The 27,221-nt window shown below is 42.2% G+C and overlaps 2 protein-coding genes across 3 annotated transcripts in view; one reads left to right on the plus strand and one right to left on the minus strand.

Annotated features, from left to right (window-relative positions):
• Positions 1-27,221, plus strand: part of cdh23 (cadherin-related 23) — a 727,851-nt gene that overhangs the window by 558,964 nt on the left and 141,666 nt on the right. Inside the window, exons 37-38 of one of the 2 annotated variants that reach the window (XM_060925294.1) lie at positions 10,505-10,633; positions 11,158-11,385. In XM_060925294.1, coding sequence (XP_060781277.1) covers positions 10,505-10,633; positions 11,158-11,385 — 357 coding nt within the window. The remainder of the gene's footprint in view (positions 1-10,504; positions 10,634-11,157; positions 11,386-27,221) is intronic. The other variant, XM_060925295.1, reaches the window with a different exon arrangement.
• vsir (V-set immunoregulatory receptor) overlaps positions 16,599-27,221 on the minus strand; it is a 32,806-nt gene continuing 22,183 nt past the window's right edge. The window contains exons 3-7 of the mRNA XM_060925303.1: positions 27,089-27,139; positions 26,781-26,891; positions 26,417-26,444; positions 23,904-24,076; positions 16,599-18,203 (exon numbers count right to left, since the gene is read on the minus strand). Coding sequence (XP_060781286.1) covers positions 18,175-18,203; positions 23,904-24,076; positions 26,417-26,444; positions 26,781-26,891; positions 27,089-27,139 — 392 coding nt within the window. The 3' untranslated portion in view covers positions 16,599-18,174. The remainder of the gene's footprint in view (positions 18,204-23,903; positions 24,077-26,416; positions 26,445-26,780; positions 26,892-27,088; positions 27,140-27,221) is intronic.

Here is a 27,221-nt window from a genome sequence, read left to right on the forward strand (position 1 = left end):
TTCCATTTCACATGCATGCAGCTGTTGTAAAGTTCAGTCTGTGTGTGTAGAACTCTCTTGAACTGTAGGTTTATTACTACACTCTGGCTCCAAAGTGACATTTTACACAGGACTGGGTTCCTCTGATAACAGAAACAAAGCTTCAGCGCTCTCTGCTCTTAATACTTTCTGTTCTTTCAGGATATATCGCGCATGTCGCTTCTTGTTGGATTTTTTACTGAGTTACAGTGGTGCTTGAAAGTTTGTGAACCCTTTAGAATTGTCTATATTTCTGCATAAATATGACCTAAAACAACATCATATTTTCACACAAGTCCTAAAAGTAGATAAAAAGAACCCAGTTAAATAAATGAGACAAAAATATTATACTTGGCCATTTATTTATTGAGGAAAATGATCCAATATTACATATCTGTGAGTGGCAAAAGTATGTGAACCTTTGCTTTCAGTATCTGGTGTGACCCCCTTGTAACTAAACGTTTCCACTAACTGTTGATCAGTCCTGCACCACCGGCTTGGATGAATTTTAGCCCATTCCTCCATACAGAACAGCTTCAACTCTGGGATGTTGGTGGGTTTCCTCACATGAACTGCTCGCTTCAGGTCCTTCCACAACATTTTGATTGGATTAAGGTCAGGACTTTGACTTGGCCATTCCAAAACATTAACTTTATTCTTCTTTAACCATTCTTTGGTAGAAAGAGTTGTGTGCTTAGGGTCGTTGTCTTGCTGCATGACCCACCTTCTCTTGAGATTCAGTTCATGGACAGATGTCCTGATATTTTCCTTTAGAATTCGCTGGTATAATTCAGAATTCGCCCTGTGATGACCTGGCGACTTGTCCAGGGTGTACCCCGCCTTTCGCCCATAGTCAGCTGGGATAGGCTCCAGCTTGCCTGCGACCCTGTAAAACAGGATAAAGCAGCTAGAGATAATGAGATGAGATGAATTCAGAATTCATTGTTCCATCAATGATAGCAAGCCGTCCTGGCCCAGATGCAGCAAAACAGGCCCAAACCATGATACTACCACCACTGTGTTTCACAGATGGGATAAGGTTCTTATGCTGGAATGCAGTTTTCCTTTCTCCAAAGACAACGCTTCTCATTTAAACCAAAAAGTTCTATTTTGGTCTCATCCGTCCACAAAATTTTTTTCCAATAGCCTTCTGGCTTGTCCACGTGACCTTTAGCAAATTGTAGATGAGCAGCAATGTTCTTTTTGGATAGCAGTGGCTTTTTCCTTGCAACCCTGCTATGCACACCATTGTTGTTCAGTGTTCTCCTGATGGTGGACTCCTGTACATGAACATTAGCCAATGTGAGAGAGGCCTTCAGTTGCTTAGAAGTTACCCTTGGGTCCTTTGTGACCTTGCTGACTATTACACGCCTTGCTCTTGGAGTGATCTTTGTTGGTCGACCACTCCTGGGGAGGGTAACAATGGCCTTGAATTTCCTCCATTTGTGCACAGTCTGTCTGACTGTGGATTGGCGGAGTCCAAAATCTTTAGAGATGGTTTTATAACCTTTTCCAGCCTGATGAGCATCAACAACACTTTTTCTGAGGTCCTCAGAAATCTCCTTTGTTTGTGCCATGATACACTTCCACAAACATGTGTTGTGAAGATCAGACTTTGATAGATCCCTGTTCTTTAAATAAAACAGGGTGCCCACTCACACCTGATTGTCATCCCATTGATTGAAAACACCTGACTCTAATTTCACCTTCAAATTAACTGCTAATCCTAGAAGTTCACATACTTTGGCCACTCACAGATATGTAATATTGGATCATTTTCCTCAATAAATAAATGACCAAGTATAATATTTTTGTCTCATTTGTTTAACTGGGTTCTCTTTATCTACTTTTAGGACTTGTGTGAAAATCTGATGATGTTTTAGGTCATATTTATGCAGAAATATAGAAAATTCTAAAGGGTTCACAAACTTTCAAGCATCACTGTATGGCCAAGTTGTTTGCTTGGTGCCCAATCTGGGTTTTCTGTGTTGAATAAGGAAGCTGCTTCACCTGTAAGAAAATCAAACACTTTCATGAAGAAGCTAACTCGAATTCAAGTAGAAAAAATAAAACAAAATTCTTAAGCAAACTCTTCCATACTCACTTCAGCCTTTCTATTATTTTTAAATACAGCTTCTTACCTGAAATAAAATGATGACTATCAATGCAGGTATTCACAAATTTCTCTGGAGTTTTCAGGCTCGGCACCTCTCGTCGTATTCTCTTTAACCACTCATTTCTTCATTGTTCTTGAAGCATTTGCTTCTTTGTGAACATTTTTCTTGATAGCAGGGAAATGGTCATACCTTTTCTCGATTTGAACAACCAAAAACAGCGCAAAAATGAACCATATTGAAAAAAGATTAAGCCTTGCTTACACGAAAGACAGTGTCTGATTGTCCCCCAGGTGAAATTATCACATGATGTGTGATGTCATGTGCAAGGGGTCTATATTTCTATAACACCATGTCTTGAAATGATTCATTACTCTTCTACCACAGCAATTGGCCAACAGTTACAATTTTTATTAAAGTATGACAAGTAGTAGTAACTACTCAACACCTTCTAACCAACTAGATTAGAGAATTCAACATATAATACAGAAATAGCAAACATCTTCCAGCCAATCAGAAACACCTGATGGCATATTACCGTAGGGCCATTGTAGGTCGAAGAAAATTGTGGCAGTGGGGGTGTGGTCAAGGGCTGGTTTGTGAATGGAGGGCGACACTGGGGAAGGTGAGTAGCAAAGTGGAAGCGCCTGTGGTGAGTTAATGTGCTGTGTCTGTGTGCAGTGACAGGGAGAAGATAAAAGGGGGAGAGGAGCAGAGAGTGGTTGGTCTTCCCCGGGCTGAAATCGGTGCATTGAGTCGATTATTTATTTAAGTCAGCTGAAAAGCGTGTTTTGTTTTGAGTGATGGTTTGAAATGAAACCCAAAAAGTGAACCTGATCCCACCTGCCTGTTATTCAGCCTCAACAGTAATCAGAGAATTGTTACAAAAATATACCAGGCTGCTGTTGGGGGTAATATTCTGAGGGAACCCCCCCCCCCCCCCCCCCCCAGAAGATTTCATATATTAAAGTCATAAATTTACAAGGAAAAAACTGGGATCTTCTGAAATTAATAAGTCAAATTTACAAGAAAAAAAACTCTGAAAAAAATGAGTGTTTTTTTTTTGTGCATTACAAACTTGAAGGATGGCACAGTGGTGTAGTGGTTAGCACTGTTGCCTCACAGCAAGAAGGTTCTGGGTTCAAGCCTAGTGGCCAACGGGGGCCTTTCTGTATGGAGTTTGCATGTTCTGCGTGGATGTGCTCCGGTTTCCCCCACAGTTCAAAGCAGGCTTGTAGTACAGGTAGTCATCGACTTACGACTTATGCGACTTACGACCGATCGACTTTATGACCATCTGGTTATGACTGGCAAGTGTTTCCCAGCTGAGCTAGCTGAGCGTACAACAGTTTCCACCCCAGCTCCCGGCAGCGCCTCTCGCCGTGTACAACAGTTTCTGCCCCAGCTCCAGGCACATGCTCAGTCTCTCTCGTGCTCCCTCGCGCACTCCGTCATACAGTTTCCGCCCCAGCTCCAGGCACATGCGCAGTCTCTCTCGCGCTCCCTCGCGCACTCCGTCATACAGTTTCCGCCCCAGCTCCTGGTTTATGAAACAAGCAAATGCTCCCGCCAGCCCGAGCGCTGCAACAGCTGATGATGACGTAGACGACCCACAGCCAAGCACCAGTGATGCCAGCAGTCACTAAATTTTGTATTTTGCTATGTTTTACATTTGTATTTTGGTATGTTTCAAACTAAAATGTTTTCTGTTTTTCACACCTGTATTTCGTATTTTTTGTTTTGCACATATTAAACGAATTGTACTGTACGCAGTGTAGTATGCAGTGTTTGACTTAAACCAAATAATGAGCCAAGGTAATGAAATTAGATAATGTTGATAAAATAAGACTTTAAGATGATTACAATCATTACACATCACAATATACTTACGTTCATTTAACATTGGCCGACTTACGACCAGATCGGTTTACGACCGGTCAGTCGTAACCAAACACAGTCATAAGTCGATGACTACCTGTACTTGAGTCCGACTCATGCGCTAATTTTAAGTACTTTGGACTTGAGCACTGGTGACTCGGACTTGGACTCGTGCATTAACTGCATTTGGACTTGTAAATTGGAGACGAGGACTCTGATTTTTTCTTTATTTTTTGTAACATGCCATAATAATTTGGCATAAGATATTTATATCTCCATTAATTTTTGTACTAATTTCATGCAAGAGTGTCACACCTGTGCACCTTGGCACGTGCATCAGATAGACTCTCCGGACAGAGCGTGTGCCAAGCGGACTCTCGTTCGTGCGCTGTAATCAACTTGCACCTGCACAGGATTAAGGCGCAATCAGCGCGCCTAATATAAAAACTGTGAAAACACACTTACTTTGTGAAGTATTGAGTTGCACATCTGACACATGTCCGAGCCTTATTTCCTGGTTTGATTTCTTGTTTCTTTTCTTTGATTCTGCTGAGTCTACAGTAGCCTGTTTGTGCCTCACTCGACCTATTGCCTGTTTCACTGTTTTACGATTTTGCCTGCTGTTCTGGATTGTTTACCTATCTTCACTTGTATTAATAAACACACCTTCTGCACTTACATCCGTTTCCCAACCATCTCTGACAGAATACTTCACACTCCCTGACAAAGAGAAGCGCATTCACCTGTTCATACATCATGTTCAGGAACAAACTAATGTTAATGGCACTAAAACAGCCACCGTCAAATGGTGCGGTTAGAGTCTTGTTCTCGGACTCAACTCGGATCAATAATGGACTCGACTCTGACTTTTTTTTAATGACTTGGACTTGACTCAGACTTGAACACTGGGGACTGTTGTGAGAGAACAACCCGGTGAAGAGTTTAGGCGGGTGGTACAAAGGCACACTGAGTGACCGTCACCAAGGAGTAGAGATCCTGAACCAGGCAGAGGAAGGCCTTAGGAGTATTGATAAGACTAAACTACCGGGAAAGTTCAAGGTGTGGTGTCTTCAGTTTGGACTGTACCCGAGATTGATGTGGCCCATTATGATGTATGAGGTTGCAGTTTCAAGGGTTGAGCGGATTGAGCAGAGGTGTAGTGTTTATATACGGAAATGGCTCGGACTTCCAAGGCAGCTTAATAACACAGCACTGTATGGGAAGGGTGGTCAACTAGAATTACAGTACCTCTTGCATCTATTTTTGAGGAGTGGGTAAGGTGAGAACAGTAATGATGTTGAGGTATTCAAAGGACCAGGCCATTCGAGAGGACCCTCCAGAGGTGCGCACTGGTAAGAAGTGGAATGCCGAGGAAGAGGTAGATAAAGCGATGAGTAGTTTGAGGTATTCAGACATTGTAGGAGCAGTTCAAAGTGACAGGAGGGGACTAGGTACGCATAACTTCAAATCAGTTTTCCAGAGCAATGACAAGAGAAGAGATGTGGTTGTGAATGAGGTGAAGTGGATGGAACGGGAGAGAAGGTACGTACGCCTGGTGCAGTGTAGTCAGCAAGGGCAGTGTCTAAGGTGGGAAGAGCTTGTGATTGGAAGGAAGTTGTCTTGGAAAGAGTTGTGGGCATGGGAACCGGCGCGACTGAGCTTCTTGGTGAGGTCGACTTATGACATGCTTCCATCTCCAGCTAACCTTGTACATTGGAAAGTGTCTGAAGACAGCAAGTGCCAGTGTGGACAGTATGGCACACTGCGTCACATCTTGTCCGCCTGCCCTATGGGTTTGAAAGATCAGTACACCTGGCGGCACAATCAGGTATTAAGGGTCATTGTAGAAGCTATTGAAATGAAGATGGATATTATTCAAGGGAAGTTGCCAATGAAGGAGTGTCAAAGAAAAGTTGTGTTTCATCAAGAAGGGAAGAAGGGAGCAACAAAACCATCCCCAAAGAAACAAGTAGTGGACGAGAGGTGGCAGGGAACATGGGAAGTGGAGGCAGATCTGGGCAGTTCTCTTGTCTTTCCGGTTGTAACAACTAGTCAGCGTCCAGACTTAGTGGTGTGGAGTGTCAATGCCAGGCAAGTGATCCTGCTTGAATTAACAGTGCCGTGGGAAGAGAACTTTGGAGATGCAGAAGACCGGAAGTACAGGCGGTACGAGGAACTGATTGATGCTTGTAGAGAGGCTGGCTGGAATCCAGAGGATTATCACCTTGCTGTTGGTTGCCGTGGTTATGATAGCCGAGAACTGGTAAAGGTAATGCGTGGTTGGTTTGGATTTACAACTAGGGAATTGAATGTTGGTAGCTGCGTTGCAACAGGCAGCAGAGAAAGCTTCGTACAACCCCGATTCCAAAAACGTTGGGACAAAGTACAAATTGTAAATAAAAACGGAATGCAATAATTTACAAATCTCAAAAGCTGATATTGTATTCACAATAGAACATAGACAACATATCAAATGTCGAAAGTGAGACATTTTGAAATTTCATGCCAAATATTGGCTCATTTGAAATTTCATGACAGCAACACATCTCAAAAAAGTTGGGACAGGGGCAGTAAGAGGCTGGAAAAGTTAAAGGTACAAAAAAAGGAACAGCTGGAGGACCAAATTGCAACTCATTAGGTCAATTGGCAATAGGTCATTAACATGACTGGGTATAAAAAGAGCATCTTGGAGTGGCAGCGGCTCTCGGAAGTAAAGATGGGAAGAGGATCACCAATCCCCCTAATTCTGTGCCGACAAATAGTGGAGCAATATCAGAAAGGAGTTCGATAGTGTAAAATTGCAAAGAGTTTGAACATATCATCATCGACAGTGCATAATATCATCAAAAGATTCAGAGAATCTGGAAGAATCTCTGTGCGTAAGGGTCAAGGCCGGAAAACCATACTGGGTGCCCGTGATCTTCGGGCCCTTAGACAGCACTGCATCACATACAGGCATGCTTCTGTATTGGAAATCACAAAATGGGCTCAGGAATATTTCCAGAGAACATTATCTGTGAACACAATTCACCGTGCCATCCGCCGTTGCCAGCTAAAACTCTGTAGTTCAAAGAAGAAGCCGTGTCTAAACATGATCCAGAAATGCAGACATCTTCTCTGGGCCAAGGCTCATTTAAAATGGACTGTGGCAAAATGGAAAACTGTTCTGTGGTCAGACGAATCAAAATTTGAAGTTCTTTATGGAAATCAGGGACGCCGTGTCATTCGGACTAAAGAGGAGAAGGACGACCCAAGTTGTTATCAGCGCTCAGTTCAGAAGCCTGCATCTCTGATGGTATGGGGTTGCATTAGTGCGTGTGGCATGGGCAGCTTACACATCTGGAAAGACACCATCAATGCTGAAAGGTATATCCAGGTTCTAGAGCAACATATGCTCCCATCCAGACGACGTCTCTTTCAGGGAAGACCTTGCATTTTCCAACATGACAATGCCAAACCACATACTGCATCAATTACAGCATCATGGCTGCGTAGAAGAAGGGTCCAGGTACTGAACTGGCCAGCCTGCAGTCCAGATCTTTCACCCATAGAAAACATTTGGCGCATCATAAAACGGAAGATACGACAAAAAAGACCTAAGACAGTTGAGCAACTAGAATCCTACATTAGACAAGAATGGGTTAACATTCCTATCCCTAAACTTGAGCAACTTGTCTCCTCAGTCCCCAGACGTTTACAGACTGTTGTAAAGAGAAAAGGGGATGTCTCACAGTGGGAAACATGGCCTTGTCCCAACTTTTTTGAGATGTGTTGTTGTCATGAAATTTAAAATCACCTAATTTTTCTCTTTAAATGATACATTTTCTCAGTTTAAACATTTGATATGTCATCTATGTTCTATTCTGAATAAAATATGGAATTTTGAAACTTCCACATCATTGCATTCCGTTTTTATTTATAATTTGTACTTTGTCCCAACTTTTTTGGAATCAGGGTTGTATTTCATCTGGCTGAAGCGTGATGACAAAATGAGGCTAGGCTAGTATTATCTGTAATACAGTATGTTTAGCTCATGATGTCCCAGTCAGCACCAGCTCTTCTGAAGCCTCTTTAGGGAGGGGCCCCACCATGGCAGAAGGCAGTTGAGGAGTAGGGGCCGGAACTGGCTGCCATGGTTCCTCCTGATGACTTCATTAAGCTGGATCCAGGATTGGAGCTGCTGGCTGGGGAGCACCGCGGAAGTGTTTCATTATTCCTTGGACTTGACTCAGACTTGAACACTGGGGACTCAAGACTGGACTCGGACTCAAGGTTTAGTGACTCGACTACAACACCAGTCCAAAGACATGCAGGTTAGGCTAATTGGTGGCTCTAAATTGACCGTAGGTGTGAATGTGAGTGTGAATGGTTGTTTGTCTCTATGTGTCGGCCCTGTGATAACCTGGTGACGTCCAGGGTGTACCCTGCCTCTCGCCCATAGTCAGCTGGGATAGGCTCCAGCTTGCCCGCGACCCTGCATACAGTAGGATAAGCGGCTAGAGATAATGGATGGATGGACAAACCTGATGGGGGGGTTATCTCATCTCATCTCATTATCTCTAGCCGCTTTATCCTGTTCTACAGGGTCGCAGGCAAGCTGGAGCCTATCCCAGCTGACTATGGGCGAAAGGCGGGGTACACCCTGGACAAGTCGCCAGGTCATCACAGGGCTGACATATAGACACAGACAACCATTCACACCCACATTCACACCTACGGTCAATTTAGAGTCACCAGTTAACCTAACCTGCATGTCTTTGGACTGTGGGGGAAACCGGAGCACCCGGAGGAAACCCACGCGGACACGAGGAGAACATGCAAACTCCGCACAGAAAGGCCCTCGCCGGCCACGGGGCTCGAACCAGGACCTTCTTGCTGTGAGGCAACAGCGCTAACCACTACACCACCTTGCCGCCCGGGGGGGGTTATATTCCAAGAAAAAAAATCTCAACTTCTGAGATTAAAAAGTCACAAATTTGTGAGAAAAAAACCTCTGAAAAATAGTGGCACTTTTTTTCTTTTCTTTTTTTTTTGTCAAGGAACCAGATCGCTTCACTTTGCAAGGTTGGATCAAGGTCATCACACTACAGACACTACAGCCGAGCTGAGAGTTATAGGAAATGCAGTCTTTCCTCCTTAGAAGAAACTTTTATTTGTCACATGCACACTTCAAGCACAGTGAAATTCATTCTCTGCATTTAATCCATCTGAAGCAGTGAACACACACACGCACACCCAGAGCAGTGGGGAGCCACACACAGCGCCCAGAGAGCAGTCAGGGGTTCGGTACCTTGCTCAGGGGCACCTCAGCACCTCAAGGGCCGCCCCATGTCCATCTAACTGCATGTCTTTGGACTGTGGGGGGAAACCGGAGCACCCGGAGGAAACCCATGCAGACACGGGGAGAACATGCAAACTCCACACAGAAAGGCCTTCGCCGGCCACTGGGTTCAAACCCGGAACCTTCTTGCTGTGAGGCGACCGTGCTAACCACTACACCACTGTGTATAGTGGTATAGTGGTGTAGTGGTGTAATATTGTGTTTATATTTATTCACACAATATAAAGTACTAGGAGAGTTTTAACTACATTCCCAAAATGCACTACAGCCAGGAAAAGTGTGAGTGTTGTCTCAGAGACTCTCCAAGTTTTTTTCTCACAAATATGTGACTTTATTATCTCAAAGAGAGTCAGAGGTTGTTGGTTTTTTTCCTCATAAATTTACGACTTTAATCTTGGAAATTTTGAGGGTATTTTTTTCTCGGAATATGACCTCCTCCCTCAGCTTTGTATTATTATATTTTTCTCTAACATGTCCCAAATAGGGTGGCACGGTGGTGTAGTGGTTAGTGCTGTCGCCTCACAGCAAGAAGGTCCGGGTTCGAGCCCCGTGGCCGGCGAGGGCCTTTCTGTGCGGAGTTTGCATGTTCTCCCCATGTCCGCGTGGGTTTCCTCCGGGTGCTCCGGTTTCCCCCACAGTCCAAAGACATGCAGGTTAGGTTAACTGGTGGCTCTAAATTGACCGTAGGTGTGAATGTGAGTGTGAATGGTTGTCTGTGTCTATGTGTCAGCCCTGTGATGACCTGGCGACTTGTCCAGGGTGTACCCCGCCTCTCGCCCGTAGTCAGCTGGGATAGGCTCCAGCTTGCCTGCGACCCTGTAGAACAGGATAAAGCAGCTAGAGATAATGAGAATGAGATGAGATGAGATGTCCCAAGTACTCAGTCATAGAAACAAGCTTCTTTGTTGACTCTTGTACAATTCATGATGTTCCTGTTACACTCTACTTCCTCTTTTTATTCACAGTGATGCTTTTTGTCTTTGAGCTTTTGTCCCGATAAACCCTAGCTCACACATTTTAATCCTCTGGTCAGGGGCCTCCTGGTGATCACAAAAACATGACCACAATGAGAGAAAGGTTGTTCAGTGTCATGGCCTTCAGACTTTCACATTTCAGTCCACAGTATTTTCTTATACTTTGCATGTATGTCCAGGTGCGGGCCAGAGATAACGGCTCTCCTCCTCGCTTCACGGATCATTCGCTTACTGTGAATATTATGGATGTAAATGATAATGCTCCTGTCGTCCAGAGTCCTCGAGGCTACAACGTCAGTGTCAGTGAGGTGAGTGTGACTCGGCCTGCCAATCAAACCACATCAGGGCCTTGGGGCCTGAAAGCAGGCAGTAAGAGTCTCTGAGCTAAGACGAGACATTTTGTGTGTCTTTCAATAAATATGCTTTATAGTAATGAAAATTGAGATGAAGACATTATACAGTATATTATTGAAAATGTTTGTGTTTTCAATTTTAGTAGAGTAGTGAATTCTATATTTGTGTTTCAAGGAATTTGCCAGCAGCAAGTTTAAGTGATTTGTTACTTGAGTTTCCGTTAAATTTTATTGAAATGGGTTGTTAAAATCTTTCCTGCACATATTCAAGCTTGTTAGGAAGATTAAGTCAAAGAAACAGGATCAGCAATGATACAGCATGTCTGGAATACAAAGGGTTAACGTGTACATCTCAAGTGTACAACAGTGACAGCTTAGTGTTTCTGGGATTGAACTCAAAACCTTCCGATTAGTAGACCAGAACCTTAACCACTGAATCTTAACCATTAGTTTATACGTGTTTGTGTTTCTTTGTGTAGAACGTAGGTGGCGGTACGTCGGTCCTGCGTGTCATAGCTACAGACCGAGACATCGGGCCCAACGCTGTGCTGTCCTATTACATCACAGACGGAAACCAGGATTTAACGTTCCGCATGGACCGCATGAGCGGAGAGATCGTGACCAGACCTTCACCTCCTGACAGAGAGAGACAGCAGCAGTACACACTCACCGTCACAGTGGAGGACGACGGAGCTCCGCCCTTATCGGTGAGTGTGTGTGTGTGTGTGTGTGCATTCAACTGACAGAATTTCAAAACATATTTTGAATATTACAACTGGAAAGTATGCATAACATTGAGTTTTCAAATATCTTTGATAGCAATCAGTGCATCCACTGAGTGAATAACGTGTATTCTGTATTGACGGAGACATTATGAAGATGGTTCTATATAAGACATGCACTTGCTGATGCTTGTGTGTCTAAAAAAACAACACTGGATTCCAGTGCATTCAGAGTTAAACTAAACTATATGTTTGAGCCAAGAAACCTTTATTTGTCACATGTACACTCAAGCACAGACTTAAGCACACAGTAAAAGTTAACCTCTGCTTTTAACCCATCTGAAGCAGTGAGCGCGCACACATACCCAGAGCAGTGGGCGGCTAGTTGTGGGTTAGGTGCCCTTGCTCAAGGGCACTTCAGCCCAACCTCAGGCCATGGTTGCCCCATGTTAACCTAACTGCATGTCTTTAGACTGTGGGGGAAACCGGAGCACCCAGAGGAGACCCACACAGACACAAAGAGAACATGCAAACTCCACACAGAAAGGCCCCCGTTGGCTGCTGGGCTTGAACCTAGAACCTTCTTGCTGTGAGGTGACAATGCTAACCACTACACCACCGTGCCAGCCAGCATCACTATAACCTGGGCTCAATACAGTTCGTCTGGCATGGATGTGTAACTCTATTAATTTCCCGGCTACTTCCATGAGTAACATTACAGTTCTGCTCATCCAGCGTATGTTATATAGTCTGTTTGCACACTAAACACTGTTGAATTCACAATTCTGGTTCCTGTTTCTCATTTCGATTGATTTCTATTCTTAATGTAATGCAAGCTAAGACAGGTGTTCCAATTTGAAATAGTGTGAAAAGGTGAAAAGATGATTCAATCAGAAGAGGCAGAGAGGTCACAGATCATATTTCAAACCCACATTCCAAGGGCATGTTAACTTCCTCTCGTCAGTTCCTCTTTAGGGGAAACTCCCTGTCCAGCACCTTGTAAGACCATGTGTTTCGAAAGAGTGGTTTTTTTTGTTTTGTTTTGTTTTGGTTTTTTAGAGGAGTCCATGGAGGCCTAAGGGAGCAGAACAACAGAGACTGTATTCAAGCAGCAGCAGGACATGATCAGAAGACACTGCAGTCTGATACAATTTCCTTTTCAAGATGCTGAGAGAGAGTAAACAAGAACTCGTACAGAAAACACTACTATTTATTTATTTAGCTGTTCATTTTGTATTGGTCTGGGCTGAATACTGGGCAGATGGCGTCAGTATTTTGACTAAACATAAACTGAAGCTTTTCTATATTAAAATGGTAACGGGGTGGCACGGTGGTGTAGTGGTTAGCGCTGTCGCCTCACAGCAAGAAGGTCCGGGTTCGAGCCCTGTGGCCGGCGAGGGTCTTTCTGTGTGGAGTTTGCATGTTCTCCCCGTGTCCGCGTGGGTTTCCTCCGGGTGCTCCGGTTTCCCCCACAGTCCAAAGACATGCAGGTTAGGTTAACTGGTGACTCTAAATTGACCGTAGGTGTGAATGTGAGTGTGAATGGTTGTCTGTGTCTATGTGTCAGCCCTGTGATGACCTGGCGACTTGTCCAGGGTGTACCCCGCCTTTCGCCAGTAGTCAGCTGGGATAGGCTTCAGCTTGCCTGCGACCCTGTAGAACAGGATAAAGCGGCTAGAGATAATGAGATGAGATGAAAATGGTAATGCTCTTATTGATAACTAATATATGTTTATAGATGATTGAAAGCTCTGTGTCTATAATGTAAAGTATCCTGGCGCTAACTGTTTATTTATTGAGGGGAGAGTGGTTAATTATGGAAGTGCTTGAAATATTTTTTTTTGATGCCATTTTCTCATGATAATGAGAAAAAAAATGTATTAATTAGATGTAGTGGTGTAGTGGTTAGCACTCTCGCTTCACAGCAAGAAAGTTCTGGGTTCAAGGCCAGTGGCTGACGGGGGCCTTTCTATGGGGAGTTTGCGTGTTCTCCCCGTGTCTGCATAGGTTTCATCTGGGTGCTCCGGTTTCCCCCAAAGACATGCAGGTTAGGCTAATTGGTGGCTCTAAATTGACCGTAGGTGTGAATGTGAATGGTTGTTTGTCTCTACTGTATGTGTCAGCCCTGCAATGATCTGGCGACTTGTCCAGGGTGTACCCTGCCTCTCGCCCATAGTCAGCTGGGATAGGCTTCAGCTTGCCTGTGACCCTGCACAGGATAAGCGGTTATGGATAATGGATGGATATTTTTGTTTTATGTAGTTATTTGTATATATTTTTTTATTTATTCATTCATTTATTTTTTCATTCATTCATTATTGATATGAATGTGAAATCACGTGTAAGGTCCTGAGATGCCTGGGATTAGACATTCGCCACATTGGTCAGATCAGTGTGTGCCTGGTCTACACAGTGAGGTGTGGGTAATCCTCTGAACTACATTCATGATTGAGACTGGGGATTGCAATTTTTCCCCATGAACGAGAAATTCCCAGTAAGCGCAGGTCATAATCTGACATTGATGAAGTCACTGCCTTTTATACACACTGCCTGTCTACAAATCATCAGTGAATGAAAAAATAATAATAATAAATAAAAGTACAAAAATAACTAGGTTACATAAAAACTAAATGAATAAATATTAACTATATAATAAAATTTTTATGAAGTAATTAATGCTAATTAATCAGTCATTTTCTCATTATCACAAGAAAACCACATATAAAAATTATTGCTGTCACTTCTGTTCTCGGCTTCTGTAGTTAATTGTGTCATTTCGAAAACTAAATATGCCGTATATTGAAAAAGTGAAATTGTATGTAAATGGACATATTGATCAGCGACTATGGCCAAGTAAACGTTTTTCATCTCAGTAAAAATTTCGAATATGGTTATTTTGTGACAATATTGTGACAGAAGTAGAATCTATAAGTGCATTTCGATTTTTGCAATTTTTACTTCAGATCCGCACAATCTGTGAAGGAAAATATGAATTTTCATGCGCTAGTGTAGCATCGTACCAGGATCCACATCATTCTGACAAAATACACATAGCTATTTCAGTAAGAGCTCCCCCTTATGGAGAATCACTGCCTGTTTAATATGCATGATAAATGAAGCAGTCACACGAGCCTAACTATTTTTAAGGATGTCATAGTGAGATGCACCTGTGAGACGAATGATATTCATTTCATTCGTCTTTTAGCTGGTTAACCAACAAACAGGATTCTTCATAATAGAAAGGAAATTCACTGTTGCTGCAAAATATGTTGCAGTTGAAATCACTCTCTTGTCCCTAGTGCTGCAAGTGACCAGGAAGGTGATAAGATCATGTGGGTAAAACACACTTCTCAGTCACGAGTATATATATATTTTTTCCATTTATGAGCAGCGCTGCAAATTTTGTTGGTAAATTAACAGCTGTGTGAATTACACTCGTATTTTTTTTTTTTTAAATGTAAAACACTGAACATCTAGTGAACTCCTGGGTGAACCTCAGAATTTGTGGTAAGAGTGATGACAGAACTGGATTTTCACACAAAAGTGTCAATTATACCTGCTGGCAAATTTATCATTTAAAGACAGGAAGTATAAACTGGTGAACTGCAAAAACAGGAAACCCACAAGTGTGCCTTTTTCTGAAACAGGAAGTTACAATTTCAAATATTCTGCTAGTTCCTGTTTCAGGTTCTTGCAGTCTGGTAGAATCTTTCTTTCTCTCTTTACGTGCGTGAAATAGTCATGGCCTTGTATGGCAGAACAAATTGTTCTTGTGTCGTTGAGGACCTGCTCAATCAGTTGAACCCATTTTTCCTAGTCTCTAATTGATATACTGTCAGACATTTATATGCACAGCAATGACTGTTCTCTTTCTGTGGTAGAATGATCGTACAAGTTGACACAGAGTCAAAATTAGACACACACGGCCAAAAATGTACACTCACTTAGATTATTAATTCAGTAATGCTGAAAGTTCCAAAATGTCTTGCCAAGGCCAAGACCTCCTGACGTCCTGTTAGTGACCATGATTGATTACAGCTGGTAGCTTCTCAGTGCCAACATAAAAAGGATTTGTTTTTGACGGCACTCATTGGATTTACCAACACACAGTACAATGGGAAAGTCCAAGGAGCTCAGTGCAGATCTGAGAATCATCGATTTACACAACTCAAGAATGTCTCATGGAACCATTTCTAAACAACTGCAGATTCCAAGATAATCAGTTCAAGCAATTGTACGTAAGTAAAATTTATCGAGAGGTGTAGCCACTTTGCCAAGTCACTTGACTGTAGGAAGACCCAAAAACTGTGACCCTCAGATGAGAGGAAATTGGTTCGGATGGTCAAGAACAACCCAGGAACCACCAAGGCACAGGGACAACAGTTGTAACATATGTTACCATGCACTGAGAAGCTGTCATCCAAGAAAGACATGCTCTTTCCTCCTGCTCCAAAATTGATGTCTTCAGCCTTGATTAAAGTTTGCAGCTGACCACATGGATAAACAAAAAGCCTTCTGGAGGAAAGTTTTATGGTCAGATGAGACAAAGATTAAGTTGTTTGGCCACAATGACCAGAAGTACAGAGGAACACTGTACCATCTGCTAAGCATGGTGGTGGTAGTATCATGCTCTGGGGCTGTTTTGCTGGCAGTGGAACTGGAATTCCTCACATAACGGAATAATGAAGAACCTCAAGCCATCATAAACTTGGACACAGTTGGGTGTTTCAACAGGACAATGACCCCAAACCCATTAAAGCTGTTTGTGAAATTGATTAAGCACCCTACGATTAAAATTAAAACAAGCAAACTGTGCTCAAAAGTTGAGTCTGTTCCAGGAAACATGCAAATTTAATTGAACTCTACTAATTCTGCCAAGAAGAGTGGTCAAATATCCAACCAGAATTCTGTCAGAAGTTCGTTGATGGCTATCAAAAGCAACTGGTCAAGGTGAAACCTGCTAAAGGACATTTAACCAAATACTCAGTGTGCTGTAATTTTTTTACTATTAAATGTGTGTATGTATTTTGTACAACCATTCACAGAAAAAGTACACTTGAAAGAATTCTTGAAAGCCCAATATTGCTGTGATATTCATGTCCATGATGAGTGTCTGTGAACTTCTGATTGCAATTGCAATGATGAATTCTCAAAGCTGATTGGTGTACCGTACACTGTATGTCTGTAAAGACTAAATGTGACTTGTAAGTTTTTATTGCACAAAATACACTAAAATAGAAAACATATGCATTTTTAACATCAGTTGTACAACCAGATGGCTACTTAAGGCATTTTATAGACAAACTTATCAAGACACAGATGCAGAATGTTTTCGTTGTCCCATATATACAGTGAGATAGACCACAATTTATAACCATTTGTCCATCCATCCATCTATACATACACACCTACAGTACTGTACAAAGTCTTAGGCACCCTGTTTTTTTTTTTTGTTTTTAATACAAACTGTTATAGATTTCTGTTTTATGACTTTTACTTTATTGAGTCAGTACAAAAACATTTTAGAGTTCCAAACATTCGTTTTCCAGAACAAAATTCAACGTTACAGGAAACAAAAAGTTTGTATTTGATATTACAGCATATTACAAAAGAAAACATCATGAAGGCTACTGGGTTTTGGTACAAATTTAAGAAGCAAGTGTGACAGTCAAAGAAACCTACAGCTCATTTCCTTATAAAACTGCACTCATTGTACCTGAGACTACTAAGCAAAGGGTCGTCTCACACCAAATATTAACTTTGTTTCATTTATTATGGCTTACTGATTACTGTTTATGGTATTTTTTTAATGTTGAAACATTTCATTTCATTATTTTTCAGCCATTTTTGGTCTCCAGTGTTTCTTTACATGCGTTTAAGACTTTTGTACAGTACTGTATATATCTAGCAATAATCTTTCCACCCATCCACACAATATACCTTTTTATTGTTAGAAATTTGATTCAGGCCCAGCTGAAGATCGAATCAATCAATCAATCAATCAATCAATCAATCAATCTATCTATCTATCTATCTATCTATCTATCTATCTATCTATCTATCTATCTATCTATCTATCTATCTATCTATCTATCTCACTCACTCACTCACTCACTCACTCACTCACTCACTCACATAATATAACTTTATAAACCCCCAAAATATTCATTCAATATCTTAAAGCTAAGTGAACGTTTTGAGTCTTCTTTGGCAGTCATTGTAGCTTGGTAAAGATACCCATTACAAGCTGGTGATCTCTGACACACTGACCCATCATGTACATAATGTGCTACACAAAAAGCGCCAGACAAATGGAGACCGATAGGCGACGCAGCAGTTCCCGTCTCAAAGTTCAGAAAAAAAGATGAGGCAAGAAGAAAAAAAACTTAACGCATGAGCTAGTGTGTCCTTTCAGTGCTTCTGCTCATGAGTGGGTGAAGTAACTCCTCTTTTTGAAACCGACCACTGTTCTCCTGGGTCATGGAACGTTCCAGTCTGTCTGTGAAAAAGCACCCTCCCTCCCCTAACACAAAATGAGATGAGCTCCTCCTGGCCCCTGGCTGTTGATACAGGTGAAAAGTGTGTGTGTGTGTGTGTGTGTGTGTGTGTGTGTGTGTGTGTGGGGAGAAGGAGAAGATGGGAGTTTGTTCTCTCCTTGTCTTTCTGGGCAGAGAAAGCAGGGAGGACGGAGGGAGGCAGAGAAGACAGACAGAAAGAAAAGTGCAGGGCATTTCAGGGCGCTGAGAAAGGCAGCGTCTCTCCATCCTACAATGGCTAGAAGTCGGGGGACTCAGGGATGGGCTCTGTAAAACAACACAAAACACATTAGTATACACACACGTACACATTGAAAGCAACATGCTTTTCTTCTAAAGATTTGCATGCACGCAAATAGAGAAGAGCATGTCAGCATATTTTCTATCGAGTAGTTCCTGAATTTATGTTTCTATGGAACTTTATTTCTCAGTAAAGCTCCAGTCACACTACAGCTCACGATGCTTTACTTATCGATGAAAATGAGGTGTTTTGGTGGCAATGCATGGTGATATACAAGTGAGCTAAAAGTTGTGGTCACACAACACTTGAACAAACACTTGACTGTCATGCCTTTGCACACTTGGGCCTGACGCAGCTCGAACAGCCATGCTCACTCACGGAGCGCGTTGTGCATGTTCTTAGGACCCAGTTGTTATGGGAAACACTTGATGCTGATTTGAGCGCAATCAGCACGCGCAGATAAGGACGCTGCTTTCAAAGAGGCTTTTTGTAAAGTATTATCATCACTGTCACGTTTGTTTATAGCCATGTTTATGGCTCTGGTTAAAAACTCTGCTTTCTGTTTTGCTTTTCGTTTCATTTGTGTTTTGTTACTCTGACATTGCCTCATGTTTTGTTTTTGTAAATACTACCCCTGCTAATAAACACTCTTCCTGCACTTAGATCCGTCTACCGCTGCATACCTGACAGAATACTTCGCAACATCTCCTTCCAGAAAACATCACCATATCAACAATCGAACAGGGGTGAGTTTCCCAAAAGCCTCTTAACGCCAAGAGCATCTTAAATAGGAGAGAGAGCATTCATTGTGCTGCTTGCTCTACCTTTTAACGATGCTCTTTGTGCTGCGATGCTTTGGGGAAACTCAGGCCAGACCTTTTAAGCAGTTGATGTGGAACATCTGCTTTACGAGTCCCTGTGAATGATCTGGAACAGCTGGAAGTCCTACACACTGAGGAATAACATTGGAAATTTGCATTCCTGCTTAGACTACTTTGTCTCGCTTGTGTGTAATATGAGTTATGTTACAAAAGCTAACTGAATCATGGAGCAACAAGAGAAACACCATGTAACCCTTTCCCATAATCAGCGTATTTCAGGGGAAGAACAGAAAGGCAGAAGTGTGTCGTTGTGCAACTAGGTATAGTTGTGAAAACGAGCACTGAGAAAAATGTCAGAGACAAGGTTGGGGAAATCGAAATTTCCTTCATTGCTCGGTACTCCGTGATATTGGTTCATCAGCACTGTTATTGCACATTGCATTTCTCTCTCTGTACCTTACACGTCCCTCTCTGCAAAGCACTACAGCGTTACACCTCTCAGCATGATGAGTTCACATCCCAGATGGTGAATATTAACAGTTATTCCACAAAATCGAGTCGTACATGAGCTGATAGCTATAATCCATGTACGACGAGATTGAGTGGAATAACTGTTTTATTCTTTCCACATTCACTGGATTTTGAGAAACAGAACATTTTTATTTTTATTTTTTGCAAATTCAATAAATAGAAACTTTATACAAAATGTCCAACAAAATCATTTCCGCTTAGAATGTAAACAAACCGGCGAAATGACAGTAGTGACAGTTGTAAAGAATGTTATTATAATAATTCTTGAAAAATAAAAAAAGATGCGTTCTTACCATCAAATACTTTTATTCCATTTTTTTTTTTTTTGGGGGGGGGGGGGTTGTTTCCAAGTTGAGTTTTTATTTTGTCCTCGGTTGGTTCAACAACACGCGCCGCCATTTTGTTTTTTTCTACTCACGGTATATGAGCTGATAGCCAAGTAGTAGAGTAGCCAATCAGAGTGTGCGATTTTTCATATTAGATTAGATCCAACTTTACTGTCATTGCACATGTCACAGGTACAAGGCAACAAAATGCAGATCCAGTGAATGTGGCTAGAATAATAACAGATATTCACATTTGAAGGTGATACAATACTTGTGGGTGTGTTCTGATCATTAGTGTTTTGATCCTTAATGAGCTCCAGATAAGAAATTACAGCAGGCATGTTGATTTCATTTCTCTGAAGTGAATTTAATTTTCATTTCCATTATTTGAAACTGATTTATTTTTAAATGAAAACTTCCGCATTAAAAAACACCATGCATGTTCTGCAGTTTAGCTCGCCAGACCCCTGGCTGTTATAGTGTTTGTTTAACATTCGAGCTGAATCAGTATTTCTGAGTTTCTCTTCCACGTTCAAAATGAGGTTCAGGAGAATTAAAATAGGAACTAAAAGTCGGCAGTAGAGAACTGATGGTTGAGAAACCCAGTTGGTCATAACTACTGAGCTTTAAAAAGTGGAAAGCACTGACGTCACGCAAACAAATGCGAACGAACTTTTCAAGTCAAAATGTAATATCTACAGTTTCAAAGTGGATGAGTGTACAGTGCAAACAAAGTGTAGTGTATAAATTAACTTTGCTTCCTAACAGTTAGCTTTGAAGAGGAACTTTCATGACCTTTAAGCGCTAATCTAGAGAACAATGAAGAGGGTTTCCTTAAATGGACGTGAGGTTTACTAGTGAGGCAGAGTCCAATCAGTGTCTTGGGAACTGAACTGTTGGAACTGAGCTTGTGGTCATTAACACTTGTAATCCTCTGGTAAGCGCGTGTGTGTGTGTGTGTGAGAGAGAGAGAGAGAGAGAGAGAGAGATATCTCTTCCCTGTTTCCAGATGTTTCTCACCTTGTAGTGACAGACTCCAGACTATAAACAGGAACAAGCTGCAAGCAATTCTCAGGGAGAAATACTTACAGCTGTGTGTGTGTGTGTGGTGGTGGTGGTGGTGGGTGTTAAGAACGAATTTCACTGTTCAGATTCTATTTGGGGTGGCACGGTGGTGTAGTGGTTAGCGCTGTCGCCTCACAACAAGAAGGTCTGGGTTCGAGCCCCGTGGCCAGCAAGGGCCTTTCTGTGTGGAGTTTGCATGTTCTTCCCGTGTCCGTGTGGGTTTCCTCTGGGTGCTCCGGTTTCCCCCACAGTCCAAAGACATGCAGGTTAGGTTAACTGGTGACTCTAAATTGACCGTAAGTGTGAATGGTTGTCTGTGTCTATGTGTCAGCCCTGTGATGACCTGGCGACTTGTCCAGGGTGTACCCCGCCTTTCGCCCGTAGTCAGCTGGGATAGGCTCCAGCTTGCCTGCGACCCTGTAGAACAGGATAAAGCGGCTAGAGATAATGAGATGAGATGAAATGAGATTCTATTTGAATTTTCATCATATTTGCATATTCAAATTCACTCACACATCTACATTTGAATGTTTACGATCACGTTCTATTTTTGTTTAATCGTTAACCAATTTCCTGAGTAGAAAGAACAAAGTCCTGAAAGTTTGATCATGTGTAAGTAGTCCATTTCAAGCTGGCGCTTATTCGAAAGTGTTTCGTGCTTTTCCTCCAGGTGATTCTTGTCAAGAGCTCTAAAGGTCAAATCGCGCACAACTACAGCACTGAGTCATTGTTATCCCCTTTTTATTGAGCATGTTCGTGTGGTGCTGTGCGTAAACCCTCACCATGGTGAAACTGACACATATTCTACTAAATATAGTGCTGAAAATATGTTTCCCGTTTGTATGTCTCAACCAGAAGTATATTTCTAGCATTTTAACAACCTATATAGCACCAAAAATGCAAAATAAGGAAAATTTCATCTCATTTAAAGGTTTAATTCCAACTGTGGTGTGACATTTTGACAGCTGATTACAGATTACTGTAAACTGATCAAAAACTAATCTGATATCAGTTTCTCGACAGTACTGTATGCTCTATAGCTATCAGATATTCACTTCATTTGGCTGTTTTTACCACCACATTTGTTCAAATGGCTGCTTATTAACACGATCTTTGCAGGAGGATAATCTAACTGAGATTAATAGGTGAAGAAAAACATTTCTACCTTGTTTTGGTGAAATATATGAATTATTTCTTAGCATTGTTATCGGCAGAAAGACCTGTATTTTCCATCTTTTTTCCTGTTTGTTGCAATTCAGTCACGGTGATATACAGTACAGCACAGATATCGTAAACACTGATATTGTAAAGTTATGGATAATGTAAAGTGATTTTCATTTCCCGGCATAAAGTCCATTAAATATGATATAAAACTTTTGGCTTATCATAAACTTGCTTATCATAAATTTTAGGTATAATGTAAAGTCATTTTGATGTCCCCAGGGGCCATAAATTACACTTATCATAAAGTTTTCCTGTCAAGCACCCCAGAAGCCTGCAAAGTTATCTTAACTCAGAGTGTCCTAACTCACTGTGTCTCCTCAGCCCATTACTTCATTAGCCTGGAGTGATTGTTAAGTAATTACTGATTGCACTTGACCATTGTTTGTGTTAAGCTTTTTAATGAGTGTCAGGCTGCAGTGAGTAATTATCAATTGCACTTGAGGATCTTGCTGGGCTTGAGCTGATCTGATCAGTAGTTAAGAAATATCTGAAGAAACATCTGACGAGGCGGCACGGTGGTGTAGTGGTTAGCGCTGTCGCCTCACAGCAAGAAGGTCCTGGGTTCGAGCCCCGGGGCCGGCGAGGGCCTTTCTATGTGGAGTTTGCATGTTGTCCGCGTGGGTTTCCTCCGGGTGCTCCGGTTTCCCCCACAGTCCAAAGACATGCAGGTTAGGCTAACTGGTGACTCTAAATTGACCGCAGGTGTGAATGTGAGTGTGAATGGTTGTCTGTGTCTATGTGTCAGCCCTGTGATGACCTGGTGACTTGTCCAGGGTGTACCCCGCCTTTCGCCCATAGTCAGCTGGGATAGGCTCCAGCTTGCCTGCGACCCTGTAGAAGGATAAAGCGGCTAGAGATAATGAGATGAGAATGAGAACATCTGACGACTCTGACAAGCCATCATATGCCAGTGCCATGGCAGGTCTCAATCAACTTCGAAGGTACATGGTGGCCCTCCCTGGACGACCCCTTCCCAAGATGCAGGAATATTTGAAGGATTTGTTAGCTATTGAAAATGATCTTGATGTCAATCACCATGTGATCAGTGTCAAACAAACCACAATCAAAGATTTCTTCTGATGTATTGCTGTTACTATTAAATATAATGCATGTATGTGTTATGTGTTTGCAAATAAAGATTGAATTTGAAAGTGTGTTTCTTTGCTCTCTATTAAAAAGTGACTTTAGGCTTATCATAAAGTTCTGATATCAAAGTTTTTTCCAATATCCCAAGGACTTTACGATATCAGTGTTGTACTGTATCTGATTTCTCAGACCGTCTCACACACACAGAGGATAAGCAGCCATTTGGGATTTGATCTGAGAGTGTTGTAAAATGTGGCCATGCTACTGATGTTCGCTTTGTCTGTGGCCAAGGAAACTCAAATATGAAAGCAATCTTTAAATGAATTTGATGTGTCTTTTGGGCAACATAATAAAACTGTGTGTTTTGACTCTTTTACTGAGTACGTAAATGAGCAGGTGTGTTAGCAGACATGTTTACACTGTGTACAGAGGAAGGTGTGTGTGTGTGGTCTCTGCCCTTGTGCAGAAATGAATACATCTAAATACAAAAGGGAGATGTGTAATAAGTGTTTGCTTTGTCTCTCGTAAAAGGAAGGAGGTGTAGAATGGTTTATCTTGTTTTTACCACCATGTTTGTTCAAATGGCTGCTTATTAACATGATCTTTGCAGGAAGATAATCTAGCTGAGTGAAGAAAAACATTTCTAAAGGAGCGTGGATGTCTTGACTCTTACCGTGCGCAGGGAAAAACACGTCTCCCTGTGGGTTTGGGCTAAAGGGGGTGCCAGGGTCGGACAGAAGGTGGCGTCCTGTTTCAGACGTCTGCCGCGTCAGAATCTGAGCCACGGTGCGAGATGGAGGCTGCGGAGATCCCATGTACACGGGGTTCTCATGGCCTTGGGCTTCACTGGAGAAAGAAGCAGAATAACGTAACACTTAAAGGACAATTACATCATCGATAAAATATTTTATTGACACAGTTGTCCCATTATTACCTCCGCCACCTTTTGTTCATCTGTTTCCCAGCGTAACTCAAAAAGTAGTGAACGAATTTGGATGAAATTTTGAGGAAATGTGAGGTATGGGACAAGGAACAATTGGTTAGATTTTGCTACGAATCCAGTTATAAATGTTGGATCCAGGATTTTTTCCCTTTTTCCCAATGTACGGTAACTCAAAAAGTAATGAACAAATTTGGATGAAATTTGGCGTCCAGCTTTAGTATTATCCTAGGCGCAAGTGAGTTTGATTTTCATGTTGATAATATGTGGCTGGGCGGAGGTATACACTCTACCAAGTGCCCTTCTTGTTGCAAATGTAGCCAGGAAGTGCTTGGTGTCTGAAGATTCTTTAATGGAGCTACAAATGGGGATTAATGTAGCAAACATGTAAGGAAAGCTTATAACTTCCTGTTTAGCATTATCACATGCCTAAATCACCAAAAACACTTCAACTGAATTGTTTGGTTCAGTAACACCATTTGCCCCTCCAGTGATGGTTTTAAACCCGCAGGCTGATGTTGGTTCAGGGTGTCACCAAACTACAGTATGTGCTATGAAAGGAAGTGATTCCGGTTTCCTGATGGCTGCTGCGACATTCATATTGCCATATTGTTCATTCTTTTGCAACATTTCTTTGTCTTTGTTTAGATCACAATCCCAAATGATCATTGCACCAGAGTAGGGCCAAATGTAGCTCCAGGTCCATGCAAATCCCATTATTCCTGGAACTATTTCATGACTCCTATGAGCACCTGCCCCAAACATGCTTTCCGTCACGTAGTGTGTCAGAAGCCACATAAAAATGTCTGAGATTACTGAACAACTCAGTTGGTATTGGTGTTTTTTTTTTACCTAATTGCCAAAAAGCATGGTTTATTAAATCAAAGTATGGATGCTGACACTATAGAATTTGTTGCAGAAAAAGGTAAAGCTAAAATGGAGCGTGAGATGGACAGGCAGATTGGGGCGGTGTCAGCAGTAATGCGGGCGTTGTACCAGTCCGTCGTAGTGAAGAGGGAGCTGAGCCGGAAGGCAAAGCTTTCGATTTACCAGTCAATCTACACTCCAACCCTCAACTATGGTCATGAGCTTTGGGTAGTGACCGAAAGGATGAGATTGCAGATGCAGGCGGCTGAAATGAGCTCTCTCCGTAGGGTGGCTGGGCTCACCCTTAGAGATAGGGTGAGGAGCTCAGACATCCGGAGGGATCTTGGAGTAGAGCCGCTGCTCCTTCATGTCGAAAGGAGTCAGCTGAGGTGGTTCGAGCAATTTGATTAGGATGCCTCCTGGGCGCCTTCCTCTGGAGGTTTTCCGGGCACATCCAACTGGGAGGAGACCTCAGGGTAGACCCAGAACACGCTGGAGAGATTACATATCTCATCTGGCCTGGGAGCGTCTTGGGATCCCCCAGGAGAAACTGGAAAGCACTGCTGGAGAGAGGGATGCCTGGAATACCCTGCTTAGCCTACTGCCACCGTGACCCAACTTCAGATAAGATGAATGGATGGAAAAGGGAAAGCGGTAGCTCTGTGGTTTGAGCTTTGGACTACTGAACACTTGATGAGAAGATTAAGAACTCGAATCCCCTTCCCACTAAGCTGCTAACTGTAAATCACTTTGGAAAAAGGTGCCTACCATAAATGTAATCATGAACAGGTAGCCACTGGATGAAATGTTTTTTGATGTCTTCACTGGTAGCTTAGAAGGCAACTGGGTTCTTGCAAACATACTCAACAGATGTAAGCAGATTGTTTGTACACACAGAATTAGGGTTTAGTCCCATCCAGTCAATGTGAAAGCAGCTAATTTTAAGAAGCAGCACATCCAGATAGAACAGAGAGTGTTCAGTGAGGTTAATAGATACTTGGCCCAAATCTGGACATGACTCCTGGGAATATTTCATGATTCTCATGATCACCCGGCCCAAGCATGCTTTTTTCCATTACGTACTGTTTCAGAAACCACATAAAAATGTCTGCGATCACTTAACTCAGTGCGGTTTGAGGTAGGTGTGTGGTGATTTACGCACTGATTGCATAGTGTGATATTGCAGACAATAAGCTTCCCATAATTGTTCGATATGTTGCTGCCTTTGCTCGTTTATGGCATTTGCCAAAAAAAAGTGAATTTCACACACCAAGAATGTCTTCATTTATATTTGGGGATGAAGGCAAAACGTGTCCATTTCATTTTTAGTCAAACAATTGTGCCACAGCAGCTGATTTAGTGATGGTGTGGGAACTCACCTGTCCATGCGAACTAGCTCGTGTGCACCTGTGAGAAGCAGGAAGGGGAAAACTGGTCATTGTGTGACAGGAAATAGAATATCATTGACTATGACTTCCTGTAATGCAGCGTTGTGTAGGACGTGAAGTTAAACATGCACACCAAGCTTTCAAGCCACTTGTAGTAAGGGCTAAAGGATTCACTCACTATTAAAAATGAAATTGTAACAGACACAGTTTCTGTACACACAAAGCATATTGTCATGACTGACACCAGACACTGATTCATTCATCTGGCTTGTTATGAGTTATGGATTCAGTGACCTCACTACTGCAATCAGCCAGTAATAAGCTGTTTTGACTAGCAGTGTGTGTGTATACTCACGTCGGCTGCTGTGAGTTCTTTGTCTTTGGCGGTACACCAGGACCAGTAAGACAGGCAGACACAAAATACCCATAATGCATGCCGCAGTAGCCAGACCTGCAGCCACCGTCCCTAGAGAATCGAATGAACAGAATAGTCAAGCAATGTGTGTGAATTTGTGCTTTGAAAATAGGAAGCCGAACATGCAACATCATAGAGACAGTCAGTGGTCTCGATTTATCAAAATTATCCTCAAATACATTTCAAATTATTAAAAAAAACAGTGTAGTCCTAAAGTGATGCTACAGCTATAGTTAGCATCAGTATACCTTGGGGAAGTGGCGCCAACAGCTCTGTGCACTTCAGACTGTTGTTGCGACCTGCGGAATGACATATGGATAGCGAATTTTATTTAAACTAGACACAAATTAAATTGGCAATAATATAAATACTGTCGTGATC

Source organism: Neoarius graeffei, chromosome 7, assembly GCF_027579695.1.
Source record: "Neoarius graeffei isolate fNeoGra1 chromosome 7, fNeoGra1.pri, whole genome shotgun sequence".
Taxonomy (NCBI): domain Eukaryota; kingdom Metazoa; phylum Chordata; class Actinopteri; order Siluriformes; family Ariidae; genus Neoarius; species Neoarius graeffei.